General features: G+C 37.7%; 1 protein-coding gene across 4 annotated transcripts in view; it reads right to left on the bottom strand.

Annotated features, from left to right (window-relative positions):
- The window catches only part of cher (filamin-A), a 754,003-nt gene that overhangs the window by 320,412 nt on the left and 412,086 nt on the right, over positions 1-21,505 (bottom strand). For 2 of the 4 annotated variants that reach the window (XM_067140703.2, XM_067140704.2), the window contains 6 exons: positions 20,573-21,139; positions 20,042-20,215; positions 18,156-18,320; positions 16,819-16,991; positions 13,009-13,165; positions 2,761-2,890 (listed from right to left, as the gene is read on the bottom strand). In XM_067140703.2, coding sequence (XP_066996804.1) covers positions 2,761-2,890; positions 13,009-13,165; positions 16,819-16,991; positions 18,156-18,320; positions 20,042-20,215; positions 20,573-21,139 — 1,366 coding nt within the window. The remainder of the gene's footprint in view (positions 1-2,760; positions 2,891-13,008; positions 13,166-16,818; positions 16,992-18,155; positions 18,321-20,041; positions 20,216-20,572; positions 21,140-21,505) is intronic. The other 2 variants (XM_067140705.2, XM_067140706.2) reach the window with 1 other exon arrangement.

The raw sequence follows: 21,505 nt of genomic DNA, 5'->3' as shown, positions 1-21,505 counted from the left end.
GTTTTTTAAAATGTATGACTCCTTGACACTGTTCTAAATATTGTTGAATGTTCACTTCTTTCACTCCTTCCAGGTTGGCTGTTATTTATTTTGAGCTTATTTAATGTGTCTTAAATTGAGTCTAATGCGGAACTTTAAAGCTGATTGCCGTTCGCTAATTGAGAAGGGAGCTTCGTCTCAAATTCTGAAATGAAATGAGGAAAATAGGGATTTGCTTTTATAATGAAAACCTGTCTCTTTATAAAGTAAATTAATGTATAAAATGGTTCCATACCTTACTGTTGTTAAACTCCAGTTCTACCGTGGCCCTGTTTATAATTAATTAATATGCTAAAAAACAAATAAACAGTATCAAAAAGGTGGGAGATTTTCAATTATTGTAAGTCTCTGTAACATACCACTTAGTCGAGCAGCTTGTCTTCTTTCTCCCAATTCTTCCTAGCCCAAACTTAGCAACATTTTTGTAATGCTACTCTTTTGTTGGATATCACCCAGAACAAATCGAGCTGCTTTTCTTTGGATTTTTTTCCAGTTCTTGAATCAGGTAATCCTGGTGAGGGTCCCTTGCACTGGAACCATACTCTAGTTGGGGTCTTACCAGAGATTTATATGCCCTCTCTTTTACATCCTTATTACAACCCCTAAACACCCTCAATAACCATGTGCAGAGATCAGTAGCCTACCCTTTATTTACAATCCCATTTATGTGATAACCCCAATGAAGATCTTTCCTTATATTATCACCTAGATACTTTCAATGATCCCCAAAAGGAACTTTCACCCCATCAACGCAGTAATTAAAACTCAGAGGACTTTTCCTATTTGTGAAACCCACAACCTGACTTTTAACCCCGTTTATCAACATACCATTGCCTGCTGTCCATCTCACAACAATATCGAGGTCACGTTGCAGTTGCTCACAATCTTGTAACTTATTTATTACTCTATACAGAATAACATCATCCGAAAAAAGCATTAGCTCTGATTCCACTTGTTTACTCATATCATTTATATATATATATATATATATATATACCCCACCTCCTTCCATGTTCTGCACGACCAAACAACCATAGCCTAATCTTCTCCATTTTTGTATCTAACTTCATCATCTTTCTTTCCTTATGTCATCATTTCTCCACTTCCCTCTCCTTGTCTTATGTTGTATTCTACTTGGAAATTAATATATTTCAGTTGTTTATATTTAGTTTCCATCATTCTATGTCTCTGGCTGGATCCCAGCTGTATTTGTCATAACCGGTACCTGATGTACATATTTTTAGTTTTAGTCCTCATAGGCAATTCTTTTTGCCAGGGCAGGTTCCATACTCGATAAGAAATGATATATGTTCATTTAAGGTTAAAAAAAATCCTGATTTTTTGGAGACAGTCCCCGAATTTAGCCTTATGTCCCTGGAGGAAATTTGTCCCTGGAATGTCCCCGGATTTAATCACCTGTCTTCAGAAATATGCGGATCTTTAGTGTTCATTATTATGATGGTTTTATGTGAACAACAACATTCTATAACTTTTTAACTAGTTACTTTTTTTTAAAGTGCACTAGTAGTATTTATGGTCTCCTTTCTGTGCACCCTGGTTACGATCCCTTTCGTTTACTCCTTGCACTTGCACATAACTGAATGTCGGTTCTGCATCGTGTAACTTGTGGTTCGTTTGCAGTGTTTGTAAGCACAATGTTATCAGTACAGATTATAAGACTTGATAATCTCTAAAAAAAAACCAAAGTGTTTAGTAAATGAGTTGATGTTGAAAAAGTTTCCTTTTCTCCACTAAGGTGTAAATGAATCACCTGCCATTTGTTCTTTAGGGGCTGTCTGACCAAGGCAGTAGAGTTGTGCTTGGTTCACCCAGAAGGCAATGGGTTCGATCCACCAAATATGAGAAGCAGATAAATTCCTGGGGGCAAGGGCAGCCGAGCATAGAGCTAACCACTCTACCCCATCAAGTGCCAGGGCTACAGATTGTGGAAGCCTTTACCGTCCACCCCTGCAAAGGCCTTTATGACCTGTACGGAGATGACTTTGCTTTGCTGTTTTATGCTGTTTGTTCTTTATGTCAAACAACCTTTATTGCTGGGAGCAACAGGAAAACCTTTGTTGTAGAACACATGGGAACAGAAAAGCATGAAGTAATTTGACCTGTGAAAGTGGTTACATGAATTACATGAGTAATATGCAAGCAAAATGAATATTTTTAGTACGTAGGGTGACGGAAGGATGGGAAAGGGCTAGGATTGGGAAGGTAGTAACCATGGCCTTAATTAAGGTACTAAACCAACATTTGCCTGGTGTGAAAATGGGAAACCATGGAATACCATCTTCGGGGCAGACGGTGGTGGGATTCAAACCCACTACCTCCTCAATGTAAGCTCACAGCTGCATGCCCCCAACCACATGGCCAACTCACTTGAGTTTGTATGAAACAATGTAATTGAATGACAAGTAATACGCAGCACAATACGAAAGTAGTTTTTACTTGTGTTTACATCTTTTCCCAGAAAGTGTGAAAAAAATCTGGTAGCCTTACCATAATAGTTATCATGAATTAAGATATAATTCATTTAGACGTCCTTGCCTTCCAAACATGTAAGAGTTATCAATATTTCCAGTTTTGAGTGATTGGAACAGCAGGAATCAATAGGAAAAAATAAGCTATTATAATTTCTATGTGTTGTAAGAACAACCCAACTATACTACCACAACATCACAACACATCATAAATCTCCATTTTGGTACTCACCTGTCAGGTATGTCTTTGCCATCCCAAGTAACTTTTGCCTTCAATGTACTGCCCTCTTGAGGAGCTACGTAACTTATATCATATGTTCCATCTCCATTGTCCCTTACTTCTGGTGCTTGTTGAAGAGGGCCTATAAGCAACAACATGAACATTAAAACTGTAACATTTACAAGTAAAAATGAATACCTATGAAGAACAACTACTGAAATTCATTCATACACAAGTGATTGCATATTTACCATAAATCTTTTTAGGTTCTTTACAGATTAAACTATCCTAATTTTATTTTTGTATTTTATTTGTTTACAACTAATTTACAATCTTGATTCATGCCATTAATATGTGCTCTAAGTGACTTGAGCTCGCTGTTTAAAGTGGACCTAAGTTCCATGAACTCCCGCCTCAAGGAAGCTAGGGAGTTATCAGCACAGTTGGCTGCCCTGGAGGCTCAGGAGCCATCAGCAAGCTTTAGGCGCGCCTCGAACCTGTTCATAACCACTTCAATTTTCTCCAGCATTTTGTGTGTACCTTTGACTGGAGGCATTTTCCAGCATACACTTGTTTCAGACTACTTAACACCGCTTTTCACACAACTTATGGTCTATACAGTATATGCTGTTTTTTTCGTTTTTTTTTTTTTGCTAGTGGCTTTACGTCGCACCGATACAGATAGGTCTTATGGCGACGATAGGATAGGAAAGGTCTAGGAGTTGGAAGGAAGCAGCTGCGGCCTTAATTAAGGTACAGCCCCAGCATTTGCCTGGTGTGAAAATGGGAAACCACGGAAAACCATCTTCAGGGCTATCGAGAGTGGGATTCGAACCCACTATCTCCCGGATGCAAGCTCACAGCTGCGCGCCCCTAACCGCACGGCCAACTCGCCTGGTTCATCTTGTTATTAATGCAGTTGGGGTGGGATAAACACAGCACTTTCACAGCACTGCCTCATTGTCTGCCACATTATTCCACAATATCGGCAGCAAATAGCACTGGATTCATTCTTGTACCTCCATTCACTGATTCATCTTATAGTTCAACACTAGAATGCCCGATGGAGTAATTTTGACTCATCATAACTTTTAGTTTTCCTCTGATGCCCAAACCATATTATTTTGAAAATACTCTTCTTGTGACTTAAAAGTTTTGACAGGAACAAAGGGGAAATTTTATGGCCTAATTTTTTGAATTTATTTTCAATGCCCGAGGGAGCCGTTCTGACTCCCAATAGGTAATATTCATAATTTAGTGAGGCCGGCCCATCTATTATCACTTTCATTATTAAGACATTGTGTAGTATTTCGAATGCTGTCTGGCATGTATTTTTGACTTTGCGAGTCTCATCAGTCCGTTATAACCCCTCCCCTGCATTCTCTTTCCTTTCAGTTTGAACTCCCTACTACTGCACACAGTTTTGCTGCCCTGTTTTGTGAAGTGCAGTAATCACTGGTAAGTGTACATCTGATAGCTTCCTCATGCCTGGATGGCATGCAGAAAGGTTTGAACGCCAGAGCAAGTAATTGCAGTATTGCGAGACATTCTGGAGGATGCCTCAAGTGTGCAGTAGGCCTACATATGAAGAACATGATTCAGACTACTAACTTCTTGTAGTAAAGTAAAAAAGTAAACTCGTGTCCTCATCCCGAGATAGTGCAGCTCTTTTCAGGCACACCCCCAATGGGGGTGAGCTGCATGTAAATCTCAACCACATACCAGCCCTTCTCCTATTCTTAAATTTCTGGCAGTATTGGGAATCAAACCCAGGCTGCCGAGGACCGCAGTTATTAACACCAACTGTTATGCTACGGAGGTGGACATTTGTCACAGTGGATGGTAGTCTCAACCCAACTGAGGGCGATCAAAGTGTAGAACACAGTCACACAGGTAGTTTGAGCTTCTTTACTCTTCATAATTCATTTACAAGGTAAACCGTTAAGACTAATCAGCACACACTTCATACACAACGTTAACAGAGATTGTGGTGTTTACTCGGCTTCAAGGATGTGGGAAACCTCCAAGACAAGCTGGTCGTACGTAACAAAATACACTATCAGAAGTAATACTATGCGCTGGCCTATCTACTCCTTGCAAAATACACTAGACGGTGGTGCAAAGACGGTAAGCATTTCCTTTGTGTGTGCTTCAAAAAATGAGGAATTTGAATACTATCCAGACAATCTCTTAAAGCTAATGTCCTTAGATATTTTTGTAATTTTAACCTTTAACCACTGTTTAACCCAAGAAAATTCAATCAAATCTGGTTGAAGAACGAGATTATATGTATTTCAACATCCTGGTTAAGGAAACAGAGTAGATATTATCAAGAATAATTTGTCAATTCTAAGGTCATCTCAGTAAGCCAGAGATCAATGGTTTCTTAATTCTCGAATTTGTGCTCAACAACAACTATTTCACTTTTAATCAAAACGTATATCAACAGAAAGATCTTTCAATGGGGGCTCCAGCTTCGGGTATATTAGCCAACACCTACCTCGACCATTTGGTACACACCAAGATTATTAAACAAGTACAGGGTCTGGAATTGTGGGTCCGTTATGTAGATGACACGTTCATGGTGACAGACCAGCGTTTAAACATTAGCCCTAATATTCTCGAATTTCTTAACTCACTGGATCCGAATATAAAATTTAGAGTTGAAGATGAAATTGATAATTCTCCTAATTTCCTTGATATCACCATTATACAAGGACAAGATAAGTCTGCCTGTAAGGTTTACAGGAAGCCAAATTTATCACCTATCACTATGAAGAACAGTTCTCTGCATCCCAGCACTCAAAAACGAGCAGCTTATCAGAGCTTCATTTATTGCGCATTTAACTTACCTCTTTAATGCAAAGAGTTGAATAAAGAATTGCAATTTATACGTAACTTGGCTAAGTTTAATGGGTTTAGCATCGACACCATCAATAGAATTATTGGAAAAATTGGTACAAAACAATGCTCTATGACTAATTCTTTGTGACATTACTCTGTCAAGTTTTTCAATAACCTTCCTGAGCATATTCGAGAAGCTACTAAATTGCCAATCTTTAAAACCAAGCCTGTTAATTATGTAAAAGCAAAAATTTCTAGCCTATAGAGTACTGTTTAGTATACTATTACTGCTGCCCATATTTGATTGCTATCACTATGATACTTTAATATTAGAATTCACTGTAGAGTATATTATATTTTTGTCCTTGAAGCTGATGTTCTCAAATTTCCTCTCTGTTGCCAAATGTAATTAATTGTACTGCAGTGTTATGAGCCTTGGCTCAGGTGCTTCTTTTGAAAGAAAGAAAGAAAGAAAGAAAGAAAGAAAGTTGGTTCTGGAGTCACATAAAAAACTTAAATTTGCAACCTTCATTAACAATAATGCTGGTATTTTTCAAGTTGAAAATGTATTTAGGAAACAAGATTTTCAAGTGTCTTTTTTTCAACCCGCAATACTGAGTGCCATTTAAAATAAAAAATCACAACGTTGTTAACTCAAACAGAAATTGTTTTTCTGGCTCAGGTATATATAGGCTTGCCTGTGCCCAATGTGAGGCTTCTTACACTGAGCAGACAGTTCGTAGTTTTACAACCTGATACATGGAACATGTTAATGCTATAATAAAAAAAAAAAAAAAAAAAAAAAAAAAATCATAAGTGCTCCTCCACAAATATTCATAAAAGCAAAGTCGGCCACTCCTATACCTCAATCAATTAAGATTTGACCATTTTGCAATGAATTGGCAAGGGCAACCTCATGAACATCTTAGAAAACATATTCAGATCTTTGGATCAGCTTTTTAATAATAATAATAATTATTATTATTATAATAATTGTACCAGGAGGTACACATCAACTCCGCATACTTAAAAGAAGCGCCTTAAGAAATGCCATCTCTCATGCAAATCTGGAAACGGGTTAGTGCATGAAGTTGGGACATTAATCAGAAGATGTCACCACTGAATAATTGAGTAATGTGTTAATCTGAAGTTGCCTAAACTGACTGGATTTGTTTTGTTTTGGTTTATGTCAAGAAGTTTGAACTCTTCTCCACAGATGTCGTTACAAAAAACTGAGGTAATGCACTCTGGTGCAAGATAGAAGAATTAGTGATTTAAAGAAGTTTTGTGTTCATGGGTTTTCACAACTAAACTAACTTTAATTTATTTCAATATTTGAAGGTTTGCAACACTTCCTTCTCAATCCGCCAGCTTTTGAATCTGGCCAATAATAAATTTTCTGTAATTATTTTTCAGCCAATAATAGGCTTCTTGTACCTTTTGAATTATCCAATAAAAATGAGAGGGTGTGTCCAGATTTAGTCCAGAGCCTTCTCGAACGATCCCCTCAGGTATATACGGTGCGGCTTTTCAAGCTACCTGGTCTTATTGATCGTCGACTTACTGAGTGTGTGTGTTAAGACAGGAGGCAGGGAGCATCATTCTTCGGCAGGCAGTACACCAGCCCAGGTAATGGCCACCAGTTTTCTATCTCTGTAGCTATCTCCGCCAACTTATCCGAGGGGAAGGTTCTAAACTTTAACTAAGTAACCATTTGCTCTCTAACATGTAACTCCTTCCTTTTCATGTAAAATCTCATATACTCTTAAACTGTAAATCGGGGATAGCGAGTGCATTACCCTCTCGAGTTTCCCTTCAATTTATCTTGAGGTGACTACGATTTTGTAACCATTCCTTTCTGTAAAGCATTAATTAACCTTTCATTCTAGTCACCTCAGTAGCTTGGGATTAGCCTCTGTATCATCAGGCCGTGAACCCAATTAGAATTTTATACTTGGTTTTCTTGGAGCGCAAGTGTACGCCTCCATACATTTTGTGTTTGGGACAGTAATTTAACTTGCTCTTCTTTCCACAAAGGCCCAGTAGTTTGGGTAATATGTATACCCCTGTGTACAAAAAATTATAAATTGTAGGTTGTGCCTAGAGAGGCCAGATATTGTAAGGTTTTGTGTAATATTGCCTTGAGTAGGCTGTAAAAATTGGGAGCCAGTCTCCTTTCTTGAATTCGAAGAGCTTGTAAACTCTTTCTGGTTTTTGTGTAATTTTGAGTGGGGCCTTTGGAAGGCCGTATTTGTAACCTTTGGAGCAAAGTGCTCTTGAATTGGGAGATTTCTCTCCTCGTCTAACTAAACACAACATTGCGATGTTGTAAACTTGTAACTTTGGAGCTGGAAGCTCAGCACTTGTAATTTCAAACCCTTCAGTTTTCTTTCTTGTATCAAACTGCTATTTGCACCTGTAACCTTGTTATTTCACTAAATGAAAAGTTTGTTAAGTTTGAGATTTGAAATGAAATATAACCTTTGTTTTTTAAAGTTTTAAGTTAATCTTTGATATCATAGATAGACCCATTCCAACCAGCACCTTCTTTCACCTCTCTCTGAACCACGGAAACTTCTTAACAAGTAGTAGCAGAGCGTGGTTGATTGGGTCTAGATTAAGCCCGTTTTGACAGCTAAACGTAGGATCCGTGCCAAACTAAGAATTTTCTCGGTTGTTGGGAATTTTTCTAAATTATGAACTTTTCTGTCAACATGTCTGGTCCTCACGAAGTCCTCGCTCTCGGGTACTTGCGCAAGGAGGAATTCATTTAGGAGTTACTCATTAGAAAGATCCAATCTGGAGGAATGGTTGTGGCAGATATTGCCAAGCTCAAAGAGTCACTGGAATTTCCTATTTCCATCCCAGTTTTTGGGGAAAAAGAAATTGATGAGGCTCTATCCACTATCACTGACAATACCACCGAGCTAGCGTCTGTAGTGAGGTTTTTTGAAGTAAGCAATCCATCTGCTAACCAGCTTAAAAGAGTACAGGCCAGACAGTTTCATTTCTACAACAGGGCTAGGTACCTATTGTGTCTCAAATTAAAAGAGGATCATGCTAAGGAGGCTGGCAATTTGTTTGAACATCCTCGTTTCTAGTATGGCCAATCTCATAAATCACAGGGGTGAAATTCAGATGTCAATGAACATCCCAGCGCAAATGTGGAGGAGTGCCATTCTATTGAGAGATTCCATCTGGAAGGCCTTCCACCAGATGAAGTATAAGCCATTCTGATACTATGTCCAGGCAGACATAGCCAGTAACAGTAGACTAGGCAAAAAAGGAACAGACTTCAAGTCTGCTCATCACTAAAAACGTGTTCCAATGTTCCATAATGACGTGTTTTCTGTGACGCAGAATTGGCATACCCACTTAGATGTCCTCACACTGAACACTAGGCTAATAGCAAACCCAAACTCTGCAAAACTATTCCACATTTTAATGGAGCAGTGTTCCAGTTCGTTCTCTGGTGTCAAGTGTATGCACTAGCTGCAATATGTACGACTTACAGGATAGATGCTTCTGTAAAATACACCATACTGTGTATTGGGATACCTGCAATTCAAAACTAGCCTGCATTGTCTTTTTCCTTATTCTGTGTGTACACAGTTCAGACCCTTTTCACTAAACGAGTCTTCAGGTGACTCGCACATTTCTCAGTACGTAAAAATACAGAAATGTTGAACACCCTCACTCAAGGCGCAATGAAATTCCTGTATGATGCACATATGCAAAATTTGATCTGAAAATGTTACAACACTGTCATGACACCAAATGTTCACATGAATTCCATCAGGCAAAATGCCACCTTCTGCTTTGAAGCTGCCATATTTTAAACAAAGCATTACTAGCCCCGACAATATTAATGGCGACAGAAGTAGTACCAATCCCAGACAAAATATTAATACCGAGACATTGAAATTTTATTCTGTGGGAGATCTTTTACATGCCAATAAATCTACCAACAGGCGGCTAGCATATTTGGGCAATTTCAAATACCACCAGACGGAGCCGAGATCAGGCTCTCCAAATGAACCATTCACCCAGATCATCTTCAAAAGAATATTAAATGAGTTAACAGGAATGAAGAAAAATGAAATTAAAGAATTCATCATCTTCATTTCCCGTTACCAGCTTCCCGGGCCGGGTTGTGAATCAAGAACCTCCATCGCTGCCTGTCTCTCCACCTAACTTTGTTGTTTCTATCCTGTCTTGAAGTTTCACGATTCCTGTCCTTTTCCTTTATGTACAACAGTAATTTAATTTAAAGTTTTTGTTTTTACATCCCACCAACTACTTTTGACGGTTTTTAGAGATGCCAAGGTGCTGAAATTTTGTCCCGCAGGAGTTCTTTTACGTGCCAGTAAATTTATCGACACGAGGCTGACGTACCTGAGCACCTTCAAATACCACCGGACTGAGCCAGGATCGAACCAGCCAAGTTGGGGTAAGAAGGCAAGCGCCTCAACCATCTGAGCCACTCAGCCTGGCTTACAATAGTCTTAGGTGAAGTAATCACAGTGACTACATGGCTTACCAGCTTTTTTTCTGCCCACGTCTGTATTCCATCCTCTCATACCACACCAAACTATGCATCATCAACTATCTTCACATCGTCCATCCTGCAGCGTGACCGGCTTCAACCGAGTATCTTCTGACTACAGCTCCAGCTGAAGTCGCACTGTCTACTATCTGCTATGTACTAGAACTTTTGATGCCCCTACTTGCCCTCTCTGTTCTCTTACACCTGAACGAATATAAATATAGCAGGCATTTCCTGCTTCGTTGGTCCAAGCTCAGCTATGGTTATTCAAGTTGGAGAGGTGTTGGGCCTATCTCGGAGCTGGTTCTCCCAGATTTTTATGTCTGCTTTCATTTGCGGTAAGGGAATGAGAGCAACTTTGATGGCGATAATTTACTCCGCAGAGTAGAGTGGAAAAATTTCAGTTCATCTTTACTTGTGGTTCTTCGGAATCTTTATTTACCTTTGTTTGTTAACTCATGGCAAGTGTTAAAAATTTTGTGCGTCAAGTGAAAGTATGAAAATAGTTAATGGCTAGCTGTTGAAGGAGCATGGGAGAGAATTTTAAAATTCACAATTTGGCAAGTTTAATCTGCTTAACTTTGCTTTGAATCAAATTGTTGTGTTTCCAAGTGCTCTTATTCTGGGAACATTACAAGAAACTCATTATGATCTTTATGAAACTTGATTTGAACTTCACTTTCTGAAACGTGTGCTTTGATGTATGATGGAAATTAAGCTTTATTTAAGCTTTCACTTTTTTTCTAAACTGCTTAATTCAGTATATGTATGCTTGAGAGTGACATTGCTACCACTCTTCAGTTCCCATTCTCGCTTCTCGTTTCACACTTCAGTTCTCACCCGCCCTCACTTCCCACCATTCCCTCCGATTATTCATTAAGATTACCTAGCCATGCTTTATTCTTCATTATTATATTGTCCCTTTTAACTAAGAGTTGTGTATCATCATCTTTATTGCAAGAAAGTCTGACATTGTATGCTTGAGGGAAAAATCTTAGCATAAATTTCTTTCAGTATTTAAGCCTAGAAGTTATCTTATTTCTACATTGTAAATTCTTAATGTAGATAAAACTTACCTCTTGTAAAATACTAAAATTTGATCTAAAAGTTTGGATATAATGATAAAACAAATAGAATTTGTTAACTTGCATAATTACAGTATTTTGCATTGTTCTCTTACAACCTCACTTTGAGAAAATATGTTAAGGTTACATTTATACTCTTTCAGTTGATGATTTTAAACTTTGTAATTGATGAACTTCATTCAAATCAGTGTTTGTATGCCAATAAACATATTAATGTAACATATTTGAGAATTGTATTTTGAATAGGCTTCATTCTAAGCTGATACACTTTTTCAGTAATTTGAAATTATGGAACTTTTTTTTCTCCTTTCCCATACCTTCTATTGCAGGATTTTAAAACTCCACTTCTGCCTTTAATGCTGGACATAAAAACCAAACCCCATGGCGCAACAGCCCCGAAGGGCCATGGCCTCCCAAGCAACCATTGCTCAGCCTGACGGCCTGCAGATTATGAGGTGTCGTGTAGTCAGCACGACGAATCCTCTTGGCCGTTATTCTTGGCCTTCTAGACCGAGGCAGCCATCTCACCGTCAGATAGTTCCTCAATTGTAATTACATAGACTGAGTGGACCTCGAACTAGCCCTCAGATCCAGGTAAAAATCCCTGACCTAGCCTGGAATCGAACCTGGGGCCCCCGGGCAACGGGCAGGCACGCTACCTCTACACCCCTACACGCTGGATATATCGTGCTTATTTCCTCTAATGTACATCCACGGTAAACCTCTGGGTAGCTTGGCATGCCACTGGAATTTTAAATGTATTACAGTACTCCCTAAAGTTGATCATAGTATTTGCTGCTTTTACAACTACTACTGCAAACAATTCTCCATGGCATATCACTCAGTCTATATCTTCCTTGCACAAGGAAATCATATTTTTACTATATACCTTCTTATGTTAGAAAAAGAAAATTTCATATTTATCAGCACTGACTGTTTTAATATTGAAGGAAGCTAAGTAATTTCAGCCAGTCAGTACTTCATAAGAATTTATTGAATGAGAGTAAATTCATCAGATAATATATCTAACATGTTTCACACTCATTAAGGGTTTCTTCAGTGGAAGAATCCTTTTGTTCATAATATGTTTTCTGGAACATTAACACATAAATATTTCAAAGTCAGTACTGAATGGCAAACAGTAAAAATATTTTAAAATACATAAAAGAAGGAAATTTACAATGAAATGGAGGACATCACATTACTTCACTATCCTAGCTAGAAAAAAAATTAAAAAGTGTATGTACATAAAACAAACAGTTTACATAATGTATATACAATATACCTGTCAATCAGTTGGTCAGTTCTGGTTTTTGCTAGTGGTTCAATGTCACACTAACATATCAAAAGTTTTCAGTGACAGAAGGATGGGAAAGGGCTAGGATTGGGAAGGCAGCGGATGTGGCCTTAATAAAGGTACAGCCCAACCATTTGCCTGAAGTGAAAATGGAAAACCACACAAAACTATCTTCAGGGCTGCCAACAGTGGGATTTGAACCCACCATCTCCCAGTCGGTCAGTCAGCTGAAGCTAAATATAATGGAAAACTAGCAAGTTGAAAAATTGAAAATTGCTGTATGTTAAAGTGAAATGAACTATTATAATCTCTCTTTATTTATTCTAGTACCAGACTGGATGGTATTTCTTAGCTTCCTTTAACATTCTTATAAATTAAATTCATATCATCTGCAACAATGATCATGTTCATCCCCATCTTAATCCACAATAAGCTGCAATTAATGAATTACTAGAATAGTATGACATATTACCAAACTGTTTTCTCACCTCTCTCCGTCCGTAGATTCACACCAAGAACAGCTCTTCCAGACTTTGAAGCATCTACTTTGAAAGATAGAGCTGTCCCAGCCCTACATCTGCTTGGCTCCAAACCAGGACCAAATGCTTTCACCAAACTTGCATCGACATTCTTATCAACAGGAACCTGAATGGTAACAACTTTATATTTAATAAATCATCAAATATTCAATAGTATATAAAAGAGCAAAGTATGATTGAAGTCTCAGTTATTAGGCAACTTAACATTAGATATAAAATTTTAAAACTCAATTCACGTTTTTTTTTTTTTTTTAATTTTTTTTTTATATGACTTAGGTTCTCAGTCTGCTGAAACTAATTTTAAATAAATAAATTTAAATATAAATAAATAAATTAAATAAATAAATAAATAAATAAATAAATAAATAAATAAATAAATAAATAAATAAATAAATAAATTTATAAACTACAGCAAACTCCCGCTTATCTGGCTGCGGATTATCCGTGCACCTCCGAGGTTCATTATATTATTATTTCCTTCAATTTTTTTAAAGGAATTTTGAATACGTGTGAACTGCGTGCTTGAAATTTGAAAGCGGTCTCGATTGCAAGTGTGCTGGTGACCTGCTTTGTTTGAGAACTAAACAATGTACTGTATAGCAGTTCTTTTTATGGTGTTCTGTGATAGAAGTTGTGGCTACAAAGCAAAACAAAGTGCTTTAAACTTTAAAATAAAAGCTTGAATTAATTTAAAAGTTCAAGAAAGGAGAATCAATAAAGAAGTTGGTGAATGATTGTGGAATTGGTGCATGTGCGTGACATGCTTCAGCACTGGAAAGTGTTGAGACTCTCTTATATTATATTGAACAAATGAACTAATTATAGTGATGTTGTTGCACTTCGGAACATCCGTGTCGTATCCCGAAGAACTTACATGAATCTCAAAAGCAGACGAACATTGCTGATTACAGTGAGTTACAAAACAAATTTTTTTTTCAAGGCTTTTAGTTCTGATGGGTGATTGTAATGTAGTTTTGCCTCCTGTTTATGAATCTGAAATCAAATTTTATGAATCACGAAAGGATTTTACAGAATTTCAAATTAAGTATTTACTTAATCTATAATATCACTTACAGCGAAGTTTGGGAATTAAACACCAGTAAAGTAACTATAACTAACTTAAAATAAAAAGAATCCAGAAAACAATTTATTATTTACCTTGTTTATGAACATATAAAATTAAATTCTACAAATGGCAAGTCCAGAATACAATTTTCATGACTTAAAGTCTCTTCCTTTTGCTGCAGGAGTGTGATCTTCGTGATCGTCTGATGTGTTGCAACTCTGGATTGTCCCTCTTCATAGACCAGCAATAGTCAGCTAACATCACAGCATTCCACCTGCCCTGATAACGTGTTTCTATCTCTTTCATGTCCTGGTGGAACCGCTCCCCATGTTCTTCACTAAAATCTCCTAAGTTTTCAGGGAAAAAGTCAATGTGACTATGAAGGAAATGTAGCTTGATACTCATATTACAACCTAAATTTTTCATAGCCATCAACATATCTTCTACGATTTTCTTGTAATCCGGGTGCTTCCTGTTCCCCAAAAAACTGTTTATCACATTCTTGAAACCTATCCAAGCCAATCTTTCCTCAAAGGTCATCAACGCCTCAAATTGTTCATCTATCATAAGGCTCCGTATCTGTGGTCCCACAAAGATTCCTTCTTTTAGTTTCACATCAGACAGGAAGGAGAATTTCTGACAGATATACTTAAAACAGTCACCATCTTTATTCAATCCCTTTACGAACTCTTTCATGATCCCTAGTTTAATATGGAGAGGTGGCAGAATGATTTTTTCTCATTTCACCAAACATGATCTTATTATATTCTTGTCTCCTGGATCCATTGTTGTTCTAGATGGGCATTCCTTTCTAACCCAGTGTGCATCACGTCTATGGCTGTCCCACAGGCAGAGGAAACATGGATCCTTTGTGAAACCTGACTGTTGTCCAAGAAGCATTCCTATAACTTTTAGATCACCACAAACAATCCATTCGTGCTCTGAATACTTAATTGGCGTTAATAACATTGCAAGGGTTTCATAGTTTTCCTTCAAGACGTTAGACTACGCTACAGGTATCGAACCATACTTATTGGTGATGTGTAAGAGTACAGCTTTTTGATATTGTTTACGGTTCCATCAATAAATTCCGTATTTTGACACTACTTCCTCAATGTTCTTACAGTAAACAAGAAGACCCTCTTCAGTGAAGTATTCACGAAATTCTTCTTCTCTTGTTCGGTACCAGGAAAATGTTGTACCTGGAGCTAGCAGTCTTTTCTCCTTTAAATGAGAACCCAGCATTTGTGACAACTCCTTTGAGAGAACCAGACCTCTTACCAAGTCGTTTAGTTCACATTGAGTAAACAACTCTGGTTGTAGCTCTTCTGTGGTTATAAAGATTTCATCGCTGTCACTAGAACCAGATGATGATGATTATGACAATTGCAGGGTTGCTGGTGGGTTACGCACAGGAATGTCAGGTCCATGTGGTACAGGTCTGAGTTCTGATTTCATGTTTGGATATGCAATGCTTTTAATACTTTTCTTGTTATGGCCTTCAACTTTTACCATACAAAAATAACGATCATCGGTGTGATTTGTTTGCTCTTTCCACACCATCGGAATTCCAAAAGGTAACGACTTCTGCTTCCCCTGAGTCCATTTTCTTAATCCCGTAACACACGTATGACACACGCTGTGCGGCGCAAACCTTTTATCTTCGTCGCCTAAGTTGACACCGAAATATGCCAGGTAAGCTTTCTTTACAAATGAGGTTATTTCTCTCTTCTCGATTTCAAAGTCAATGAGCCGCAAATGAAACAAAAGGAGTTGGGATTGTTTACACACTGTCGTCCAGAGGAACTCTCGATTTGTAGACTGATTTGCACTTGTAATATGTATTAAATAGCTATTTAGAGCACGTTTCCAAATGAAACGAAACCAGCTGCAGTGTTCCTCTGTAAACATAATCAGACTATTGATTTTACCGCAATTGATCGTTTTCGATTACGCTAATGTACATATTTTATCAATCAGTGCACATTGTTACACGCAAATTAAAAAAAAAAAAAAGGAAAATACGTAATTACATAAAAACTGTGGGTGTTACAGGAAATCTGATACCATATTTGTAAACAGCTCTAAAAAGTGATCTAAATACACCCATTTTCATGTAAGGCCCAGAAATGATGTTACCCAGTGCACCAAACGACAAAAACTGACGTTTTGTATAATTTTTGTAACTCAAGTGTTTTAACAACACTAGATGTGAGGACTTCATTAAGGTCAAGTTTTTAAGGATTTAAACAGAATTTAAACACAAATGTTTACTAAATATTTTTGAGTGTGATTTGATAGAATTTGCTGCTACTTTAATTAAGTTGTTTCTTTTTCAGGTATAATTCTATTTCCATATGTTTTCTGTCTTCAAATTCAGTTTTGGCAGACTGAAGAACCTAACAGTTCTAAATTAACTGAGTCAAAACTGAGGAGTTGGCTTCAGATATCACAGAGAAAGAAAAAAATCTCTCATCCATAGAGAAAAGAAACTATTTGTTCAACCTAAGTATATGCTAATGTTACAAGATCTACTGTACACTCATATCAAAACAATGACAAACTATATATTCCAAATAACATCTCTCACTCATCACTATTATTCATAGTCTTTTCTGACAGGTCTCACTAGGTTGCAATGTCCCATATATAGCAGAAATTGCAAGAAAAAGTGAAGAAATCGATCAATATACCTTAAATGGTGAACCAGGAATGTGCTGGTCGGCAAATTTGATACTGACGTCATATTCTCCGGGTTCAGTAGGAATATATTCTACAGAGCATGATCCATCCCGGTTGTCTTTGCAAGTCATCTTTGCCTCCGAGGGTCCCTCAATAGCCAATCCCAAACCACCAGTGCCAGCACCTTAGAAGATAAGTAACAATATTATTTTCTAAAAGTATGGATCTAACAAACAAAATAATACTTCAGGTCAATGATATGGAATTGACAGGATGAGAAGTTATGTTGTAAGTTTCAACAAGAGGAAGAGTCCTCTCAGTTTTAATTACTGCATTGAAGGGGTGAAAATACCTCACAGGCATCACTTTTTTTTTGCTAGTTGCTTTACGTCGCACCGACACAGATAGGTCTTATGTCGACGATGGGGCAGGAAAGGGCTAGAAGTGGGAAGGAAGCGGCCGTGGCCTTAAGGTACAGCCCCAGCATTTGCCTGGTGTGAAAATGGGGAAACCACGGAAAACCATTTTCAGGGCTGCCGACAGTGGGGTTCGAACCTACTATCTCCCGAATACTGGATACTGGCCGCACTTAAGCGACTGCAGCTATCGAGCTTGGTGCAGGCATCACTGTAAGTACCGAGGTGTTAATATAAGGAAAGATCTTCATTGGGGTAATCACACTGATGAGGTTGTAAATAAAGGTTACAGGTCTCTTCATATGATTACCAGGGTATTTAGGAGTTGTAAGAGGAGCGTAAATGAGAGGGCATATATATGTATCTTTCTCTGGTAAGACCCCTATTAGAGTGTGGTTTTGGAGTATGGGACCAATACCAGGATGACTTGATATGAAAAATGTAAAAGATCCATAGGAAAGCAGCATAATTTGTTCTGGGTGATTTCCAAGAAAAGAATAGCGTTATAAAAAATGTTGCAAAGTTTGGGTGGGAAAGACTTCAGGTCAATTGACAGGATGAACAGTTAGGTTGTAAGTTTCACCAAGAGGAAAACTACTCTCAGTAAGTTGCTCAACTAAGCGGTACGTAGGGAGAGACAGAAAAAGAGAGGTGGGAATGACTTTAGTAGACGAATAAGCATGAATGAAGCTTTTAATTGTACAAAAGATCATAATATGAATGTAAAGTAGGAATTCAAGAGGAAAAGTTGAGGCAAATAATAATTTATAGGAAGAGGAAATAAAGATTGGAATAATTTATCGAGGGAAATGATCGATACATTTCCAAGTTATCACTTAAGACAAGACTAGGTAAACAATTGATATGGAATATGCCACCTGGGTGACAGCTGTTAAGAGTAGATCAATGATGATGGATTGATTATATTTTACCTTTTGTTTCAACAGTGAACATGTTGGCTTTGTCAACCAGCCCCCTCTCCAGACCAGGACCAAACGCCCTGCACTTCTTAGGATCACTACCACGTCTTACATTCACGACAAATGGGGAGCCAGGAATAGGTAGACCATCATATAAAATATCAATTGTATGGCAACCTGAAAATAATAATAATAATAATAACAATAATAATAACAATAATAATAACAATAATAATAACAATAATAATAACAATAATAATAACAATAATAATAACAACAACAACAACAACAACAAAAACAACACCAACAATAAAGTTTTATAAAGCAGGGTTATTTCACATGCCAACATGACATGGGAAACAAACTACTAGTACTGACTAGTTTTTACACTGGATATTCATAATGAGCAGGACGCAATAGTTTCATCCAGCTTGTGCTCCACATTTCACATGACAAATGTGGAAAGCTATTTAAAAAATAATAAAAAATGTGAAGTTCAATAAAATGAGAGAAGAATTACTGTATTACACAGAAAGAAAATAGATCTGAAATGGGAGAACTGGTCAAAATTACTGGCAGTGTTCCACAATAACGTAATCCATTTCAGCCATGTCAAGCCAGTTAACTCAACTTTTCTAGATAATCATGCACCTACCCCCATTTCTTACATGGTATGCTACCCTCTGGTATAGAAATTCAGGGAACAGACCAAATGAAACATCCCCTTCACTGTCTCTAGCTATCAGTCCATAGAGCACAAGGTGTCTGTCTTTCTCCCTTTTGCTAGAACAACAAACCAATCTGAGTTTCACAATCACTCTCCTCGACTTAGGAATAATCTTCCCTATGTAATAAAAGATTCTCCTCTAAAACAATTTTGCTGCAAAGGGAAGTTTCTAAACGGCCTTACAACCAGAGTAAATTTGATGTATGTATTAAGTAACTGTGTGCATGTGTGTGTGCATGCACGTGTGGTAAGTATTTGTTTGAGTGATTATGCCAAAATACATACATACATACATACATACATACATACATACATACATACATACATACATACATACATACATACTATCTGCGCACTTTTTAGCGATAGATTTGTGTACAGGTTTGAGGAGTAAGGAGGGAGCGCTTCCAGTTCCGTTAGTACTGCCAACTGCATGGAAATGAAATCTGAATTGAATCGATAATATGATCGATCGATATGAATTTTCTAAACCTTTGTTATATTAAGCCAACAACTGTGTCACACACACATTATATAACATTATATAACATTTCTCGATGCGAATCTTATTCCTAGAGTGAAATTTATAGTTTGGCTTTGCTGTGTAAATAACAACAGTACTAGTACGTAAAGTGTACGCCAGACGTCGCACAGCGATGCATAAGCGATTCATAGTTTGTGTTTCAAAGATTGCCAGTACGAATCTCGAAGATTGCTGAGGTCGACCGCTTCAGCAGTAGGGTGTAAATCTATAGCTAAAAAGTGCGCAGGTAGTACATAAATAAATACATACATACATACATACATTGCATAAATTAATTAAATAATTAATAATATCAATTTTCAAGTATATTCAGTAACAACAGTGGTCGAGATGACAACAATGATGAATGATTTTTAAGAGGCCTAATTCAAAGCCTTCAGCCCATTTAACAGACATTCTCTTCTGCATGCTCAACGAACGAGTAACAAACCAACATAGATTTTTAAAGATATTCTAGCATAGAACCGATCATACCCTTGAAGGAATATATAGTAGCTTACCAACTAAAAAATGCACACACAGAGGACATATTTCTACAAATTTCTCAAAATCCCAGAATCCTCGATACGGTACTCAAAACATTTTTCATGGAAAATTAGTACCAGATCAATATATTACAATACCTACCTTCTTCAAATGGAGTGTAGCTAATTCTGTATGTTCCATCAGCAAGAGGTGTAATCAAATTTTCTGTCTTGGTACCAGATGGATTTGTGATTGTACAAGTTACTTTACCATCATCACGTTTGGAAATGGCACGAGAATCGACAACAAAGTCAGTTGGGGAATCTACATATACACCTGTAAACAAGGAATAGGTTTTTATTAGATTGCAGTAAAAATAATGTTTTCTATTTTGCATATATCACACTCCACACTTGAAGATGTTAAAAGTAGCATTCGATACAACACACAGACAAACCAAGCAGTGTTACAAAACGTAATGATCTAAGGTTTGGTTATGAAGTGATAACTCATGCTTCACAGAAAGTTGTTCTTTAGTTCATCTTCTATTTCCTCTCATGATCATCTGTACACATAAAGAAACATACTGAAACACCACTCTAATAAATGGATATGTTCGTTAGAAACATCACAAGGAGAGCTACACGTTAGTCTCCACACCATGCTGTCAAGTCCAATTGATCTCCTTCCTACCATGTGGTTGGATGCCATTGCCAGAAACTTTTATCCTCTTCAGGTCTGCTTCAGGTGCGACTATTGCCTGGAACGGAGAACCTGGGATGTGTTTATCATTGAATGTGATGTTGATGCTGTAATCCCCAGGCTCAGTCGGAAGGTATGCCACAGAGCACGTGCCATCACCATTATCACGGCAATTGATTGCTGCCTCACAAGGTCCCTCCACAGTCACTCCAAGTCCTCCTTGACCTGCCCCACGTGTGTCTATGCAGAACTCTGCTGGCCGACCCACAACTCCGTACTCAAGCCCAGGGCCAGAGGCACGCACTTTACTTGGGTCACTGCCATGCATGCATGTGAATCGGTATGGTGTGGGAGACACTGGTTCACCACCGAATGAGATGCTCAACAAATATTCTCCAAGTTCTGTAGGAGTGAAGTTGACAAGGAATCCTTCTCGAGTTGGGATCACATGAGCTTTGACACGATTACCAGATGGACTTGTAATGGCAACAGCAAAGTCTGCTTTGCCTGCTCCTTGCGTTATCACACGGAACTGCTGCAAGCTGTTGACAGGTGCGGCTAGACAAAACAACATTTAAAGTTGCTGCATAATAACCTACTGATAAGAAATGGACACATACACACATGAATAGCACTAGAAGAACAATTAGTTTTTATCCCCAAAGAGAAAGAAGGATATAAACTAAATGTTAACTTCACAAGTCAATAAATAATTAAAAACAATAAGGGTATATATTGCCTGCCTGGTGACTATGATCGATGAAGCATCAAGTTTATATGGTCCGACACTGTGGTTCGAGTTCCACTGGTGGAAGAAAATTTCACCATAAGAATGTTGGCAGGCAGGATAGGAGAGGTGGTGGTATACACTTTCTAACCATTAGCTTGCATGCTAAAAGCATGGATTCAATTCCAAACATCTTC

This window comes from Anabrus simplex, chromosome 2 (genome assembly GCF_040414725.1).
Source record: "Anabrus simplex isolate iqAnaSimp1 chromosome 2, ASM4041472v1, whole genome shotgun sequence".
NCBI classification, from domain to species: Eukaryota; Metazoa; Arthropoda; class Insecta; order Orthoptera; family Tettigoniidae; genus Anabrus; species Anabrus simplex.
This window is presented reverse-complemented; position numbering and strand designations above follow the sequence as displayed.